Below are 13,189 nucleotides of genomic sequence, written 5' to 3' on the forward strand. Positions count from 1 at the left end.
TGGCACAGTCTTGTCCCGCAGACTCTGCCCTGAGATCAGAGGGATAACGGGAATACAACCTCAACTCTGCTTCCCCTAACCCTTCCATCCTCCAGAACCCAGAATGTCTCCTGTGTCTCCGTTTAAACTGGCTCCAAATTGTCCTTCACTTCCCCACAGTTGTCCCAAGATCTCTGAATTCTCAAAAATCTCCCTACTAAGGGCCAGACCCTGTGCCCTTTGGGCCTGTGGTGTCGCTCTACCCATCCCCTTAGACACAAGAGTGTCTGCCTTCTTCCCAGACTGGTTGGCATAACAGTGAGACCAATCCCCTCACAGACCAGGATGGGGATTGCATCCTTTGTGGAGATACAAAACCAACAAAACAAAACAAAACAAAACAAAAAACCACAGAAAGCCTGGACGACCTTACAAGTCATTGTCCTTTATTTTCTTATCATAAGATAAAATTTCAATTGCAAAGAAACATACACAGAGCAGACAGATGCGGGGTCCTTGATCATTGTAGCCAGAACCAGGTAGGATGGGTCCGCCCTGCCCCTTCCAGCATATTCTCTCATTACCATGGCCCTTAGTCATTACCCAGGCAGAAACTGAGAAGCTGGAGGTGAGAGGAGTCCATTTCATTGACCAGGGAGTGGCCAGACATGTCCTCGGCTGCTAAGGTTGACCCAATATGTTCTAGTTGGGCACATGGGTCCTCAGTGTCCTTATCTGTTAAGTGGGCTACAGTGCCTGCTAAGGAATGGAGATGAGGCTGTAGCCACAGGCCTCCTGACTGTCCTGCTGCTCCTAAGCACCTGAAGAACGTGCCTCTTGGTTTATGTTCACAACACAGTTAAGGGCACAGTGGTGGGGCCACTCTGGCCTGATGGGATTGGATGGATCAGCCTAAAGAGCTGAATTTAAGATGCCAGCCCCTGGGCTGCCTGTGCTCTGAACTGTCCTTGGGCTGCAGCAAAAGTTGCCTCATGAGGTCCATAAAGAAAGAAGACGGTGCCTAGGGTCCCATAGTGAGCCTGTTCAGGTTGCCCAGATTCTGATCAAATACAGACAGCCAGGAGCTCATCAGTCAGGGAAGGAGTGACCTCCTTGATCATGGTGTGAGCTAAGGCACCCAAGGCCCTGCATGCCCAACATGGGCATCTGTCCCAGGATTGCTCCACGTCCAGCTGCTTCCCTCCGTAGACACAGTGCTGCTTAGCTCAACGCTCTTTAATAAACACATTCCCTGAATCTACACTGCACAGGGGCCTGGAGGACTGAAAAATCTATCCAGTTAGGGCCCTGCTAGATGGGCAGACCAACCAGAGCTAGATAATTGAGAGGGAGCTCTTCCTCCACCACAAAATGGCCTTCATTCTGCTACCGCAGACTGACCTAAAGGAGGCCTCTTTGGGTGACCAGGCACTTCCAGTATCCTGAGCCACATCTCTGCTTCATAGCTCATCCACATGTGCTCATGGGCTGTGGATGTTGGGAAAGAGCTCAGGCCAGGTAGACAGAGCAGTGCTGTCTAGACTGTTCCTTTTAGAACCTGTGGTATGCCCCCCTTATGGTTCCTCATAGTTGTTCCTTCCTTGCCACTTGACAGATGTGGTCACTGAAGCCCCAGCACACAGGGACAATTTCAAGGTCCTATAGCAAGTCTAAGAGGAAGGGCCCTGGAGGTAAGATAGACCAAAGGCAAAAGTTAGGGAACCTCCTCTCCCTCCAAGTGCCTTTGGGGACAAGATGCCTACTCAAGGAAGGTCAAGATCAAAGGCACAAAGCAACAATGGCAGGATCCCAGGCACCTAAGGTGGGTGACTTGCTGGGCAACATTGGGATGAGGGGGACTTTCTAGCACACTCTGAGGGGACACCTAGCAGGCGGGTCCCTCCCTTTCACTCCTCCATGGTGTCAATGGAATGAGGTGCTGAGTTGATAAATCTTGGTCCCCAGGAAGCTCTGAGACCAGGAAACAGAAAGAAAGACAGTGATATTGCTGCCCCAGACGAGGCAGGACAACTCAGGTCAGGCAGGTCTTGGGGAGTGACTCTGGTCAGCCTGTCAGAGTGTCTACAATATGATTTAAGCCCTCCCCTCCCTCCGCCCATCCCTGCCCCACCCCCATATGGATGCCTAGGCCAAGCCTCCTCTATTTGGGCTTCATCTCCACCCTAGAGTTGATGTCATCAGCATCCAGGTCATAGTCTTCCACCTGGCCACTGGTCCACACCTTCATGCGGTCTGTGAGGTCGCTGCTGCGTGGGGCCAGTATGAAGTCATAGATCAGCACTGCCAGGGCACCCCCGATGAATGGCCCCACCCAGAAAATCTAGGAAAGAAGCATGAGAGTTTAGGGGACAGCTGGCCACACCATCATCTCCCCTAGGGGATCTCGCCCAATAGGTCTTGAATCAGAAGCAGATAGACCAGGCTCCTACTTTCTGATTCCAGAGTTCTCCAGAGTGGGTCCAGACCAGGGCATGTAGTAAAGATACATCCTGGCCTCTATACCGAGCTGTTGGCATCCCTGTAGCAGCTCATTCCTGAAGATGGCTACTACTCCCTTCCCCCAGCCTTGGAAAATTCCCGGCGATGGGCTAGTCTAATAGAAGGGTGGCCAGGAGCACACAGACCAACGGTAATTAGAGCTAAAGCCTACGCAATGTTTTCTCTGCTCAGAGCTCTGTTTGCAGACATGGGTCCTCTCCTGGTCCTAAAAAGCCTGGGAGAGTCAACTCTCCTAAGCCCACTTCATTCACAGCCTGGGAAACCAAGGCACAAAGCCTGCCTGAGGTTGCTAAAAGCAAAGGTGGCAGAGCAGAGATTCCAAGCCCACTCTCCACCATGTTGTTAGGACAATGGGGAAAGAGCACCGGCAAGGGCTGTAGGCTTGAGCTGCCAGAGTGGAGCCTAAACATATTTTATCAGGATGCAAACCCGCTTCTTCATCTCAGGGTTTGGTTTCTTGATTTCCTTTGCCCTATGTATCTCCCAGAATCTCTGTGAAAGAAAGATTGGCCTAAAGGGTCGGGGTAGAGTTTGCTTCCACCATGCGCCTGGCTGCCTCGGGGGTGACTTACCCAGTGGTTTGAGAAGTTGCCGGTGATCACAGCAGAGCCAAACGATCGGGCAGGGTTGATACCACAGCCAGTGTAGTCAATCTGGAAGGGAGCATATAATGAACAGGGATGTAAAGAAAGGGGCAAGGAGACCAGGGAGAGAGCGAAGGAGCAGAGAAGGGGACAATCAACCCCAGCTGAGAAAGGGGCATGATTAGAGATTCTTGGGTCCTTTTCCTGGCACCCAGAGCAGGTCTTCCATCCCCCTCCCACGGTGGAAGTTCCATCCAGAGTACCACAGATACCACACTAGCCCTTCTCACCAGCTGCTTTGACCCTGATCCCCACCATGGCTCCCACCCAGGAATTCCCCTACTCACCGCCAGCAGGTGTCCCAGGGCCACAGAGAAGCCAATGGCAAGGGGAGCTGAGCCACCTAAGTCACGGCGCCTCCGGTCAGTGGTGGCCAGCACACACAGCACCAACTGCAGAGTGCCGATGATCTCAATGCCCAGACCCTGGCCAGAGTTCACACCTGGAGCCAGCTGCAAAGGAGAGAAACAAGAAGGCCCAGTGAGTGGGGCAGGGGGCAATTGTAACAAGAACCCAAGAGCACTAGGTCCGGGCACCAACAAATGATCTTCAACCCCTTCCTAGCTTCTTAGCTTCTCACTCAGTTTCTCACTGTGTGTCCCCGGAGGGGCCAGACATACCCAGCAGGTGATGAAAATCAGTCCTTGTCCCCTCCGACACCTGCTGACCCTCCAGCTTGACCTCTTGTTCTGTCTAGACCCAGCCTCACTCTGCTAGGAGGCTCAGGGTGAAGAAGGGCCTGCTTGTTGGCTACATGGAGTGCTCAGTATTAGAGGTGAGAGGTGTGTCTCAGACACGGGAGGTGGTCAGGGACACCCACAGGAGCAGAGAAGCATGGATAGGAGGCGCCAAGTGGATATTGCTTCACCCTTTCAAGTGCAAAGCTTTTCCTATCTCCACTCCCTTTCCCCCCTCCGCATCTCCTCTCTACCCTCTTTTCTCTCCTGGCCCCCGCCCTGCCTTCCCTCTCTCTGGCTCCACGGGCCCCACCACCGTAGTCTGGCTGCCCCTGTGCCTACGCCACTTTTGGAAACATGACTCATGGAAAAAGAAGAAAATGAGAACAGCCACGAAGTCACTGGAGCCCTACCATCTCTGCAGCTGTAGTGAGAAGACCCCACCCGGGGGGATCCACACAGCTGCTCCAGGTCAGGGGCTGGGGCCAAGTGTACCCCACAAGGGAGCTGGGCCATGCTGGTGAACACACCAGGATGTTCTGCCTTGGGTCTGCCTCCAAGGAGAGACAGCTGGGCCCCAGCAAGCTGACATGAAAAGGCTCACTTCCAGTTTCCCAACTGAGTGGTGGTATCTCCAAGGCCAACAGGCATTCTGCGGGGTACTAGGTGGGAGGCACACCTCCACTTCTTAAGGGGTTTTCCCAGTTCGGCCCTGAGGCCCTCTCACAAGAACAATTCTCTTCCCGCCTTTGTCTGCAGTGCTGGCTCCCAGAGAATGACTCACATCCCTTGTGCTGCCTTGAAGCCCCAGCTTTGGGCCTTTCCCGACCAACTCCAAAGCTGTGTCCCCCAGGCCCCATGAGCTTTCTGGGCCAATGCCCATTTATCACCCCACTAATAAGTCAGGCAATAGAGGCAGAACCCAGTGCTCAGGTTCTTACTCGGCTACTTGTTGGCACCACGAACCTGGTTCTCTCTGGATCTTTAGCTTCTCCATCTGCAAAATGGGTTCAAGGTCTGAGCTCTGTCTAAACTCTAGAGCCTCCAGAAGACTCAAGTGTCCCAGGGCTGTCTCAGGCATGTGGTGAAGGTGGCAGAAGTAAGAACTATCGGGAGGTAGAGATGGAAGTGAGTGATTGCTGGGCTGGCTGCCCTAGGGTGCCTAAAGCTGGGAAGGCTTGATGGAGGAAGAACTAGAAGCCCACAATGGCTAATTCCACTTCCGCCTGGAAGGCTGTGTCCCTCATTTAAATTCATGGCTTCTCTCTCTCCATCTCTTCTCTCTGGGGATGGCCTAATTGCTAGCTGGCAGAAGTCCTGAGATGAGCACTTCCTCACCAATTAACGGAACTGTCCCTAAGTCTCCTGCTCACATCCAACCACCACCCTGCCCTTCTCACAGATGTAGACAGAGCCAGTCCATCTTTCCCCCTGCTTCTTAATCACGCTTGATCCCAGACCACACCCCAGGTACCACTGTCTACACAAAGCAGAGCAGTCAGCTCCAGGCCCAGAGGTCTGAGTCTTCAGGAGGCCTGGGAACTCCAGAAGGTGCCCACTCTTGACTGCCAAAAGCCACAATAACGCTGGCAGCCTTTCCCTTCCAAAGCCCACATCTACCACCATTCCCAGCAGTCGCCAGCTCCCCTCACCCCCACCTCCCGTTTCGACTGCTAATCACAAATGTCTCCCACTGCCTACTGCACTTGAACTTACATCTGGGAAAACAGTAAGAGGGTCAGAAACAATAAAGGTGTGCAGAAACTCCATGCCCAGGAAAGAGAAGGTTAGAAACGTCAAACCGTAGCGATCGCACACAGCCCATTATCTTTCAAACAACCACTTTAATAATGCCCACTTTGGTTGCTGCCGTCTATCACTGGAAAGGATCCAGGTCTGTACATGCATGCAGGTTTTGCCTGGATTTTCACTGGTTAACGTTGCATCTGCAACACTGAGCTCTGTGAGTGGCGGACCAGGTCACGCAGCGCTTGGGAAGCATCCGAAAGCTCCCAATTTGACCCAGGCAAGCTCACGGCTTAAGCCACCGCTCAGACACATCAGCTCTGAGCTTTCTCTGCTCCCGTCTGCCACACTCTGGTGGACTCACCTGAGCAGTTGAGCATCACAGAGAAGAGGAATCTACCTGCTACCTAGCTGGGTGTTTGTTCCTCCTAACCTGGGAGCCTGGAGGGGTCTCTGCAAACCTCCATGGGGAGGCTCATTGTGCAGTACAAAATGGGTTGAAAGTGTACACTTTCCAGCACTTCTAGCCTCTGTGAGGCAGCTGACTCCCACAAAGCTCTTAGAGTGAAGGGCCCATGCTTTTACTGTTTAGCTGGGAGAGGATCGGCCGACCAGGGATCTTTGAGACTCACAAGTGGAAGGACAGGAGGCACCTGTGCTCAAGGAGGAGGCAGTAAGGCCAGGACCCTCACCCCAGGCTCACAGGCTAATGTGCTGGTTACCAGGGCACCAGGCTGCTGGTTACTAGGGGACCAGGCTGTTCCCAGCTTGGAGTGGGTTGCTGGCAGGAGGTGTGTGTGTTCCAGGCCAGTTTGCCCTTTCTATGCCCTGCTTCCTGAACCCTCCCTGACACTTGTAGGCAGGCTACCTGGACAACTCACTAAGTCCTAGGCACAGGGCCCTGATTACCCCTGTGCCCCACCCTTGGGGAGCTGCAGAGTCCAGAGCTGGGCCTGGCTGAGGCTCTGCTCTCAAGGAACGGCTTAAGAGACATGGCTGTCTGCCCTCCCCACTGTCTCCAGTACTCAGCACTGGCCCGCCAGGGAGCAGTGGGCCCCACCTTGTCACCTCACAGCCAGAACTTGCTGCATGGGTTTGGGGACCACCTCAGCTGCGTCAACAAGTGGCATTTGTACTTCTCATTCCTTCTCTTTTATTGGACCTTAACAGGTTTGTTATAGAATAATTAAACACTCTAAGAACTATAAAAAATTTTAGACCTATAGGCAGTAAGAAGAAATTGTTTAGACAAAAGGTAAATAGTTTAAAAATGGACAGTTACAAGAATCGGATCAAGCTAGTCGCAAAGTGAATGTTTTTCAGCAACCCTCCCCTTAGGAATTGATAGAATGAGGCGGTCGAAAAGGCTGATAACATAAACAGGCGAGAATCCAGCCACCTAACTAGCTGTAATCTTGATTAAACGAAAGGAGGAAAACCCACACCTTGGGATTAGGGGCTAGTCAGTCTTTTGAAGGTTCCGAGGGAAATTTAAACAAGCTGATAGGATCCTGGCCAAGTATTCCTAAGCCGAACCTGACATTCGCTGTGACTCAAGACACCACGTTGGGCACGCTCTGCAGAGCAGGGGGCTCTGCGCGGCACGAAGTCCCAGATGTTTGCCGTGTGTTTGCACTGGTGTGTCTGCTGGCGTTTCTGAGTGCGTCACTGTGTCCCTCCTCCTGCCTCACACCCACAGGGGTGGTGCCACTACGAGCTGGAGAAGTGGGGGAAGTGGCCAAGGGAGCGACCCCTCGAGTAAGAAAGCAGCTGGCCTCAAAGGCCTTTTTTTTTGCTCCCAGAACCATTTTGTCTTTCTGACAAGAAACAATACACAAAGCAATGGTTTCCAACTTCCTCTCCTTCTTTTCCTTACCGTAGGGCAGAGAGAGGAAGGGGCTCCTGTGAGGAGCCTTCCCTGCCTGGGCCCCCATATCCAGGCAGTGTCGAGAGCATGCTCTGTGCTCCACGTCATGTATGTGCATGGCTGTGTACTTGTTTGTGCAATGTATGTGCACTTTGGAGGGTTGAGAGGTAGAAGATTTGAAGCACGCTCCTACCCTGACATTACCCACTGTACGACCTTGACAAGGGTCCACACCTTCGTTGGGTCTCAGTTTTCCCAACTGTAGAATGGGAACATTGACCTAGACTCCAGCCCCAGGTGGTCTTCAGTGTCCCTCTAGCCAGCGTCCAGAGATCTGAGTACAAGTCTCCATTCTCGGTGTAGCCTGTGTCACAAACACTCTTGCCCATCTCCACTGCACCCCCACCCAGCCAGGCTCTGCCGGAGTAGCTGCCTTGTCAGGTGGGTCCAACCTACATATTTCTAGAGACAGGGGCTCCTCTGTTTAGAGGAAACTGCTTCCCGAGTTAAAAACAAACAACAAAATCTTCTTTATACAGAGCAGAAACTGCCCTCTGGAAAGTCTTGACTGGGGTTTCAGGCCCCTGAAGGGCTGATCATGCCTACCCACTGTCTTTGGTCTATGGGCTTTAGTCTCAGTCTCAAGGATGCTCAGGAACATTAGCTGTTTGAGTGAGTACAGATAACCCCCGGCTTGTTCCGCCAGGTACCACCCTACTGTGGCAGAGGAACCTCTCTAGCCTCCAGGGAAAGGCCCAGACAGAGGAGCCCCTGGTCACCAGGAAGCCCCAAGGACATTTTCCCACTCATATCTGCAAGGAAGAGACTCAAGTTTCAACAGTTCTGCGTTCTGAGCCCTACAACTGCTTCTAAATGGTGGGAACAGGAGTTCCCAGGACCTGAGTTCCTAGGGAACCGCTGCGATTCAGCCACCGTGAGTGGCTTTCCAGACACTCAGTGGGGCCGAGGAGGGGGTGGATATTGGGACCTGCCTGGAAAGGCTTGGTGGGTTGCAGGTGAGGAAACCCTGAGTGGCGCCCTAGAGAGAATAAACTGTGAAGGGGCTTCCAGATGAACTGCTAAGGCTGCTCAGGCTAGAGAGGGGAGCCCCGGGGCAGAGGGCTGAGGCTGTGGTGGGGTGGGGTGTGCTGGGGTGGGAGCAGTTTTCCTCAGGCGTCACCTGCATAGACCTTCATGGAGCACGCTTTTTCAGATATGTGTTCCAGGCAGACCCTGATTTGGGACAAGTGGTCCACTCTAGCTGCGCTGTTTAGCAGATGCTGTTAGAGGGCCCGGCCTCAGCATTTCTGACACAAAGGCTCCACCTCTCTGCGCTCTTCCCCTGCCCTCTTGCTCTGAGGTTCTGGCTGGAAACAGTAATTACAGGTCCCAGCTTTGCTATACACCCATCTCCAACTCTGTCCCTGGCCACGCTGGACTGGCCCAAGGCGCTGGAAAGTCACACCTACTTCGCATAGTTCACTCCTAAGTCCTGCGGGAGGCAGCAGGAGGGAGGTCCTCTCTCCTCATTTTCTGAGGAAGCTAACCCCAAAGAAACTAGGAGAGAGTGAGAACTTGGAACCAAGATGTATACCATCTGGCGTAGCAGGTGGAAGCATTGCAAGACTTTGGGTCCTTAATCAATAAGACTGAGAATGACCCTGAAGAGACTAGATGTGCCCTCTGCCTGTATCCCCAGGTGGCTAGACCAGGAGGCTCGGGGAACACAGTCCTCTCCAGACGTACTCAGATACCAGCTCCTACTGCCTCTGGTGTCCAGCCTCCCATCATGACCCCAGCCTGCCCAAACTCAGTGACTACCTCTAGATCATGACCTCCCTTGCCCTTTGCCTGAGTTCTGCCCAGCAGCCCCTTCTCAGTCCACACGTGGGTTCTTACAGGATCACCTCCCTGCAGCTCTCCTGGCCCTCCCATCCTTACAGTTCAAAAGTTCCCTGGCCCGCCCTGACACCTCTTATCTCACCTGCCTCCTGCGTGGTATCTCGGGCAGCTGTGCTGCTTATCTGGCCCTGAGCCCACGAGCTTCCCAGTGTGGGGAGCCTGGCTGACCCAGCCTTACCCTCAGCACCCAAGAGCCCCAGTCATTTCTGCAGGATGAGGGCCAGAGAGGGAGAAGAATGAAAACAGCCAGAATGCCAGGACTCTAAGGCCCCAGCATCCTCTACTTTCCAAAGATAGCCACACCCTTTTATATCCTGTTCATGGTTTATAGGTGGGAACAAGGGCCATCTAAGTCCCATCAATTGCATGGAGCAACACAAGGTGCAAGCAGCTGACCCTGGGCAGGGAACCTCAGAGCCTCCAACCAAGAGTGAAAAATTAGGCTTCAGGTCTTTAACCCAGAAGACACCAATGGTTTTATAGGAGGTCCGTGGTCTCTCTCTTGGGCGTTTCCTGACTTAGTCAGGAGAGAGTTGTCCCCACCATGTCCCCTGGGGACACCCCCTGACTCACCCAACCACTTCCTGCCACTTTTCTCTCTATTTTCTTTGAAAATCTCCATGCCAACAACTCACCCCACCCAGGTTTTGGCCGCGGGGTGGGAGTAAGAGCGGGAGAGCGGTGAGAGCCTTACCCTGGGATGCAGAAGAAGGGATTGCCACCTGCTCCATTGTCTGCTTGTCCCTCTAAGGCATTGAGACCACTCCCAGTCCCTCCAGGTCCAGGAGCCAGTGCCTAAGAAGAGCTGTTTGACTGGGGGACAGACTGTATGTCAAAAGTCCATGGTTTCAGTGGCTAGTAAGAGCCCCACCACATATTGGTCCCCTCATATGGCACTGCCACTGGGGGTCCTGTTAGACAAGCCCTTCTCGAGTAGATAATTAGCTCCAGCCAACAATATAAGCTGGTATTATGTGGGTAGCAGAAATGTCACCAGAACCTAGCCCCCATCTCAAACCTCAGGATATTCGGCTCCAAGAAGACTCAGTGGTTAACAGCAAACAGGACTCAGGGCTAGGGTGCTGTCCCCACACAAGCCTGGCTCCTCTTCTTCTTCAGTTGTATCCTGCCTGACACAGATACTGGGGTAACTCTGGAAAACGGAGGGGGCTGCAGAAACTGAAGTGGGGTGTAGCCAGATTCAGGTGCCTCCGAAGCAATCACGTTCTGCCTCTGCCTTGGATGGCATATTAGAGAATGCAAAGCCTTTGCCAGCAAGGGCAGAGGTCTTGCCTGTCACTTGACTTGGAAGGGACAAGAGTCGGGAGTCTCCACCACCTCTTTCCCACAGGGGCCCTTCATTGCCTCCATCCCCCCCAGCCCCCAGCTCAGTGGGAACTTGAGCCTTCGCAGAGGAATTCAGCAAGGCACCTAGCCCTGCTCCTATTGGAGAGACTGGAGTCTAGAGGGACGCAGCCTTTCTAATTCTGCTCCCTGTCACTACTGTAGTCAAGTTTTTCCAACTAAAGTCTAAACTCCAGCCACAGGGCTAATCTTCAATCTCCGGTTGAGCAGAGGTTGACTTAAAAGCGTGATCCTGAGGTGTCACTGTGACACAGACGAGCTCATCCCTGCAGCGGGGCCACATCAGCTGCCCTCTGCACCAGACTTTCACCTCTCTCCCTGTCTGCATCTCCAGCACTTGAACTTCGGCTGGGAAATGAAAGGAGTCTACTCATCCATAGCCATCCAACTCACAGGAGCCCCAGACCACTCCCTTGTTCCTGTCCCTATGCACCTGCCCTGCCGAGGTCCAGCCAGCTTCGTTTCTCTGGGGCTGGTTCCTCTACTCTGTCTTTAGTCTCCGTCTCTGGTGAGGGATTCCAGCCTATTCCCGCCTGAGACATCCTCCACCCTTACTCAGACACTCCTACCTACTAAACTGGTCCCCATTAAACCCAAGTGCACTCGGCATGGGCACTGAGCTAAAAAGATGGGAAAGGTCTGTGGCCAGGCAGCCACCATCAGGGCCAGCCACTTAGCAGTTTTTTTTTGTTTTTTGTTTTTGTTTTTTGACAGCTGCCATGCAGTTGTCAGCATCTGCTTATCATCCAAGTCAGGAACGAGAGGCACAAGTGGCTACACACTCGCAAATGCACCAAATACCTTACACAAGTTCAGGACCCGTGTAGACATGTGCACAGCTCCACTCCCACCTCCACACACAACACGCGTGCATGGCTTGTTCATTCAGTGGCCAAGGACCGAAGAGCTGAGCCCTTCTCCTGAACTGTTATCTAGAAAACTCTTCCAACAACTCCTTAACTTTGTCTGATTATTGGGGACAGAGGAATGGAAGAGAGCTGTCTCCTGACTTTCTGAGAAAGCTGACTTGGAGACCTGAGTGTGGACCTAGAAGCCCAGGCAACTTCATAAGGGGGTCATACTCAGATACTTGCAAAAGTGGATTTAAACATGACATGTATCTGGAGAAAGTGGACTTGGGACAGTAGGTAGAGGTTGCCTAGGGCACAGGGCTGCCAAGGAGGGACGTGGCTTCTCAGGTAGAACAGAGGAGGGCCAGGAAACTTCAGTGGAGGGGTGGAGAAATCCTGGCACACAGCTAGCTGCCCCCTCAGTTCATTCCTGGCAGTAGATACTCTGCAGGGGACTTTGGCACAACCGTTAGTGACTAGCTCACCCATGCCCACAGCACCTGGCAGCAAACAAACCCTGCCACATACTGGGTTCCAGCCCCAGCACTCGGCATGACCCCAGCAACCCTCATCATCCTCTCTGCTCCTCAGTGTCCCTATTGTGCACGAGGCAAATGGAGCCAGTGCCCCCCCAAGCCTGAGACACCCCACTCACGTCATTGCGGCCAAGGGAGTTCTCAGGTAGGGTGGAGGTGATGCCCAAGAGGATGGCAGTGCCGACGATGGCCCCCACACACTGGGCAATGATGTACATGACAGCCCGGAGGATGCTGATCTGACAACTGAGCAGAAGCCCCAGTGTGACAGCTGGGTTGATGTGAGCACCACTGATGTGGCCCACACTTTGGGCCAGAGTGGCAATGCTCAGACCAAAAGCCAGCGACACCTTCACGTTGTCCTGGACCAGTGTCTGGTTCCCCTGCAGCGGGTAATTGAAGCCTAGGGCAGAGCCGATGCTGATGAAGACGAAGAGGGTCATGGCCAGGAACTCGGCCACCACAGCCCTCCAGAAGAGCTTCTTCTTGAATTCACTGGCCATGCTGGCAGAGGGGTACGACTTAACTGCTGGATGCCTGGTGCTCAACTCCCTCCAAGAGCTGAGCCACAGCCTGGGCTGGGCCTATTTATAGGGCTGGGTGGCGGGGGGAGCACAAAGGGAGGAAGGGCCTCTCCTTGCTCCTGTCCCGCCCCACACCACACGGGCCTCCTCTCTGCGATGGATGCAGACAGGGCTCTGCTGTCTGCCTGCCAACTTTTCTCCTTCCTCCTCTCCCCCTCCTGCCCTCCCTTACTCCCTCCACCCGCCTCAGCCCTCAGCCCTGCCCAGCCTTGAGGAGGCAGGCAGGAGGCAGCAGCCGTTGCTCTAATAGGCTTTGGGAAATTCTTCCAAGCTGGCCCTTCTCAGGGGGCCAGAGAAATCCAGGTGTCCCCGCCCAGCCTGCAAAGCTCAAGGGTGCCTGAGGGCAGAGCCAGGCACTCTAGAGGGGGTGGGGAATAGGAGTTGACTGTGGACTCTCAGGATGGACGTTGCCCTCCCTGGAGGTGGCACCCGAACCCGCCTGCCTGTCCCATCCCATTCTGCACAGTTACTAATCTGAAGTCTTCAGGCCCAGAGATCTGAGAGCCAGTCTGGCTTCC

The 13,189-nt window shown here is 53.7% G+C and overlaps 1 protein-coding gene across 1 annotated transcript; it reads right to left on the bottom strand.

The window, feature by feature from the left end:
* Nucleotides 1-404: 404 nt before the first annotated feature.
* Aqp1 (aquaporin 1 (Colton blood group)) lies at nucleotides 405-12,739 on the bottom strand. The gene is made up of 4 exons (XM_048440399.3): nucleotides 12,207-12,739; nucleotides 3,431-3,595; nucleotides 3,072-3,152; nucleotides 405-2,320 (listed from the first exon to the last, which is right to left on the bottom strand). The coding sequence occupies exons 1-4, from the start codon at nucleotides 12,588-12,590 to the stop codon at nucleotides 2,141-2,143; spliced, it is 810 nt and encodes a 269-aa protein (XP_048296356.2). The 5' UTR covers nucleotides 12,591-12,739; the 3' UTR covers nucleotides 405-2,140.
* Nucleotides 12,740-13,189: the final 450 nt, after the last annotated feature.

Source organism: Myodes glareolus, chromosome 6, assembly GCF_982192425.1.
Source record: "Myodes glareolus chromosome 6, mMyoGla1.1, whole genome shotgun sequence".
In the NCBI taxonomy this organism is placed as follows: domain Eukaryota; kingdom Metazoa; phylum Chordata; class Mammalia; order Rodentia; family Cricetidae; genus Myodes; species Myodes glareolus.

Coding starts and splice junctions, on each gene's coding strand:
- Aqp1 (XM_048440399.3), bottom strand. CDS start 12,590: ATGGCCAGTGAATTCAAGAAGAAGCTCTTCTGGAGGGCTGTGGTGGCC. Junction 3,596..12,206: donor ACTCCCTTGGCCGCAATGAC/GTGAGTGGGGTG, acceptor TCTCCTTTGCAG/CTGGCTCCAGGTGTGAACTC. Junction 2,321..3,071: donor GCAACTTCTCAAACCACTGG/GTAAGTCACCCC, acceptor CTTCTTTCCTAG/ATTTTCTGGGTGGGGCCATT.